The sequence below is a fragment of the Eriocheir sinensis genome, unplaced genomic scaffold (genome assembly GCF_024679095.1).
Source record: "Eriocheir sinensis breed Jianghai 21 unplaced genomic scaffold, ASM2467909v1 Scaffold188, whole genome shotgun sequence".
Taxonomy (NCBI): Eukaryota; Metazoa; Arthropoda; class Malacostraca; order Decapoda; family Varunidae; genus Eriocheir; species Eriocheir sinensis.
The window spans coordinates 415,133-420,097 of record NW_026111272.1 but is presented as its reverse complement, the minus strand read 5'-3'; the positions used below and the strand labels follow the sequence as shown (position 1 = coordinate 420,097).

General features: G+C 46.1%; 1 protein-coding gene across 2 annotated transcripts; it reads left to right on the top strand.

Moving 5' to 3' along the window:
- The first annotated feature begins 274 nt into the window (after nt 1-274).
- Nucleotides 275-3,718, top strand: LOC126990667 (uncharacterized). Of its 2 annotated transcripts, none has more exons than XM_050849345.1 (2): nt 275-1,901; nt 3,584-3,718. In XM_050849345.1, the coding sequence occupies exon 1, from the start codon at nt 1,195-1,197 to the stop codon at nt 1,894-1,896; it is 702 nt and encodes a 233-aa protein (XP_050705302.1). In that variant the 5' UTR covers nt 275-1,194; the 3' UTR covers nt 1,897-1,901; nt 3,584-3,718. The 2 variants fall into 2 exon arrangements, with proteins under 2 accessions (XP_050705302.1, XP_050705301.1); XM_050849344.1 differs by having other exon boundaries at nt 3,574-3,713.
- Nucleotides 3,719-4,965: the final 1,247 nt, after the last annotated feature.

The following is a 4,965-nucleotide window of genomic DNA, read 5'->3' as shown; positions in this document are numbered from 1 at the left end:
CTTCTTCCCCCGCAGACCATCATGGTGCAGGTTAATGTGGATGGACTCTGGAGGAAGTGATAAATTATATAAAAATTAATATCTCAGGAATGAACATTCTGACAGTAAGATATACACCGTTGTGTTGTATGTGACCTAAGTTCTTCATTAAGAACAACAAAGTTTTTTGCAATGAGATAGGTGAACTTATTCTTTTTTGGTGTTTTGATTGCTTTGCTAATTGATTTCGTCACAAATGTGTAGTTTCTGAGGAGGAATGGGGTGATAAAAACTGAATTTTACATCAGGAATCACTTATCTGCCGAAGTGAGCATTCCACATGAGATACACTGCTGCTGCTGCGCCCGCCAGTTGGCTTGTTGCTCTCGCGCTTACCAGACGTCCCCTCTCAAGCCTGGCGGCCTTCATCCCGTCATCCAAATTTGGAGCGGAAAGGCGTGCCACAGTCTGTTATCCGTTTAGGAGCTGACTGCAACACCACCCGTCATCCGTTTAGGAGCGGGTGCATACCCATTAGTGGGGGTTTTGGGGCTTACGGCCCTGTTGATGATATCTTGCCTCCGTACTCTGAGGCGGCCATGATGTCGTCTTCTGAGCACGACTCTCGCTTGTCGGACGTGGAGGACGGCTCAGGACATGCTAGTTCACACTCGAAGACGCACTCCTCCCGCAAGCATTCCAGCAAGGGCCCCCGCACCTCGCATCGGGATAGTTCTCGAAGTGTTCGACGGCACGAATATGTTGGCAAGCGCAGTGTTGGTGAGTCGGGGAAGGCGGCCAATGATGCTCACTCTGCTTGCTTCCCATCTACTTCACGGGCTGCCGGCCATCGTGATGCTTCCCCTGTCCCACCCTGGAATATGGTTCTGGACGCTATTGCTGAATTACGGAGTGAAGTTAACGAGTTGAAAGAAGATAAAGTGTGGTGTTGGTGGTGGCGCTAACGGCGCACATAGCAGTGTAAACACCGACGCACCTCCCAGTGTAAACAACAGCCGGGCGGTGCTTACTCCCGCCCCTATCTCGCCCGCCACATTCTCTGGGTTTGCTGCCGATGTACCTTACGTCTCTGGTGATGACGATGACAAGGATTCAGTGCATGATCCACAGTCAGTAAGTGTCCTTCAGCGGTGTGCCGAGGTCTATGGTCCCGTGGATGCACTTGGGGCCGACATTGATGGGCGGGTGGCTGGCATGGTGAATCATGTTTTTGACCACGGGCTGAGAGAGGAAGAGTACAAGGAAATTCTAGAGGATGACGCTATCAAGAGACCCAGTAATTGTGTAGCGTTGTCTCCAGTGGAATGTAACGCTCAGATCTTGGATGCACTTAAACCTGACGCCAAGAAAACAGACCACCGTATGAAGGGCGTTGGTAAGGACATTGTCATGGCAGCCACTATTTTGACAAAGTCTCTCACAGTGTTGGACAGGTTTGCTCAGACTGGACATCCACAAGTTGCCCAGGAAGTTGCTCTGCTTAATGGTGCCCTCGGCCTGCTGGGGAATGCTCACCATAAAAATAACCTGACGCGCCGGTTTATCATCAAAAGAGAAATCAATCAGAAATATGCACACCTGTGTTCCGACAAGGTCCCCATGACTCGATTCCTGTTTGGCGATGACGTCTCTCAAGCAGCAAAACACATTGAGGAGGCGGAAAAATTGAAGACAAAGTTCACCAACAAGAAACAGCTGCCCTCTACATCAAGATTTGCTGGATGGAAGTCCAGAGGCTCACAAGGTATCCCTGCTTACAAGGGGTTTGCCTCCAGGTTCCAGCCTTACGGGCAGCATATGTATGGCCACAAGGGTGAACACCGGCAGTCTTCCCTTCGCCTGGGCTCGGATCCAAAAAACTACCGCGGCCGGGGTCGCCCCATGCCCCGGCGGTAAATGTGGTAAGTCAGCCCTTTGAAGCTGGCAGGCTTCAATACTTTGTGAAGGAATGGAGAAAATTAACCAATGATTCTCATGTTTTGGACATTGTTCAACATTGCCATCTTAACATTCCTGTTGATGATATTAGCCATTTATTTCATGAAGATATTGAGTATATTTTTAGTGAGGAAGACAAGGGTATTGTTTGCCAGGAAATTTCTCAACTGTTGGAACTGCAGGTCATCAGGGAAACTAGTAGGTTTGAAGGCCAAATTCTTTCTCCTGTTTTCTTGCGTAAGAAAAAAGATGGCGGTGTTAGGATGATTCTCAACCTTGAGAAGCTTAATACCCACATTCCCTATCAGCACTTTAAAATGGAAAATTTTGCACAGGCCATTAGGTTGATTAACAAAGGTGATTACATGGCATCAGTTGATCTACGACATGCTTATTACGCTATCAAAATAGCTGAGGAACAACAGCGTTTTTTGTGCTTCAAGTGGCAGGGGAGAATTTATCAATTTACATGTCTTCCTAACGGGATTGCTGAAGGACCACGCTTGTTCACCAAATTAATGAAACCGGTTTATGCAAAGTTGAGAGAGATGGGTCATGTCATCACCAGTTTTATCGATGACACACTTATTGCCCACAGCACCTTAAGTGGATGTTTTGAGAGTGTAAATGCCACAGTACAAATGCTTAAAAATCTTGGTTTCTGTATTAATGAAGATAAATCTCTTTTAATACTCACCACACGTTTGGAATATCTGGGTAATGTCATTGACTCTGTTTCAATGACGGTCACGTTACCTGAGCGTAGGAAATGTAAACTTATTCGCAGCTGTGAGGAACTTTATAGCTGTGATAATGCTCGTATCAGGATGTGGCCAGAGTAATAGGTTTGCTAGTTGCTGCCCTCCCTGCTGTTGAGATGGGTAAACTACATTATAGAAAATTGGAATCAGCAAAGATCTCTGCGCTGCAGAAGGTGAAAGGTAACTTTAATAAATGGATGGCAGTCACTGATGATATGAGATCAGATCTCTCGTGGTGGTTGAACAACATCACCCTACAAACTAGACACATCTTTCGGAGTGGCACGGAATTAGATCTATATACTGATGCCTCAAACTTAGGTTGGGGAGGCTCTCTGAATGGGAGGCAGACTAATGGAAGATGGTCCTCTTTAGAATCAGATTTACATATTAATGCCAAGGAACTTAGAGCCATACTTTTGACATTACAGTCATTTACGGACCTCCTCAGGGGCAAACACATTCGGGTATTTTGTGATAACATGACTGCTGTTCACTATGTCAATGAAATGGGGGGCACAAGATCTGCTGTGTGTAATGACATTAGTTTAGAAATTTGGGATTGGTGTGAGAAGAATGAGGCTTGGATTACGTGTTCTCATGTACCGGGCGCAGTTAATCTCCTGGCTGACGCTGCGTCCAGGAAGTTCCAGGATAGGCATGATTGGAAATTAAATGAGGACATATTTCAAGAACTATGTACACACTTTGGGGTGCCCAGCATCGATCTTTTTGCCTCTAGGCTCAACAAACAGGTCCCTCGCTTTTGTTCATGGCAGCCTGACCCAGAGGCTGAATTTATTGATGCATTTTCCATTAATTGGTCACAGTTTGAGTTAATTTATGCTTTTCCCCCGTTTGCCTTAATCGCAAGATGCCTTCAGAAACTTCGGGCAGAGGTGGCGCGGGGATGGTTGATTGTGCCACTGTGGCCATCCCAACCATGGATGAGTGTGCTTCTCAGGCTGCTCATCAGGGAGCCACTTCTGTTACCGCGACGGAGGTACCTACTGCGTCACCCATCAACACTGGAGGAACACCCAATCATGTCACACACCAGGCTGATGGCCTGCCTCTTGTCCGGGAACAGCTGCGAGAACGCGGTGTATCTTCGGCGGGCACGGACATCATCATGGCTTCGTGGCGGCCCGCAACCGCGAAGCAGTATCGACCACACATTCATAGGTGGCTACAGTTTTGCGGTAGGAAATGCATCAATTCCCTTAATCCCGCTGTAGCGGATATTGTCAATTTCTTGTCTGATACTTACCATAGAGGTGTAGGTTATAATGCTGTTAATACGGCCAGAGGAGCTCTTTCATCTCTGGGAATAGTAGTGGATGGTTGTCGAGCTGGTAACCATCCACTTGTTAACAGATTACTGAAGGGAGTTTTTAACTTACGACCATCTGCACCCAGATTTGCGGAGACCTGGGATATCCAGCCAGTGCTCCAGCACCTGCGGAACATGGATCCACTGCCCACTCTCTCACTTAAAGACTTAACCCTTAAGCTTGTAATGTTGATGGCGCTTACCCAAGCTGCTTGGATGCAGACCTTGCACCTATTGTTGCTGAGCGGCATACTAATTAAGAAGGATTCTATTTCAGTCATGTTAAGAGGACATATCAAACAATGTAGGCCTGATTTCAATGTGAAAACTATTACTTTCCATGCATATTCTAGGGATAGTCGGCTTTGTGTCTGTGATACACTTAAGTTTTATGTCGCGCAGACTGAAAAACTCCGCAGCTTTGAGAATGATGATGAAAGTCTGCTTATCAGTTTTATCAAGCCCCACAAGGGAGTGTCGAAAGACACCTTAGCACGTTGGATCAGGTCTGTGCTTCACTTATATGGCATAGACACAGTCAAGTACTCAGCTGGTAGTGTTCGGTCTGCTGCGGCATCAAAAGCTAAATCCATGAATGTCCCCATTATGCATATCATGGCAAAGGCTGGCTGGTCACGTGAAGCCACCTTTGCTAAATATTATGACAAAGAAATTGTCTCGAACCCAGACATATTTCAGGATGCTGTTCTCATGTAGGTTAACATGTCTGTACAGACTGTACAATGCTTTTCTATGTTTATTAAAATTGGTACATTTCTCTTTCTAGTCTACTTCGTTTCTCCTCAAGGTTACTCCAATTTCCTGTTAACTAAGTACGAACCCACATAGCTTCAAAATCTCATGTGGAATGCTCACTTCGGCAGATAAGTGATTCCTGATGTAAAATTAATGAAGTACATGAGACTTACCGTA

What these genes read in the sequence shown, in the direction of transcription:
- LOC126990667 (XM_050849345.1), top strand. Translation starts at nt 1,195, where the DNA reads ATGGTGAATCATGTTTTTGACCACGGGCTGAGAGAGGAAGAGTACAAG.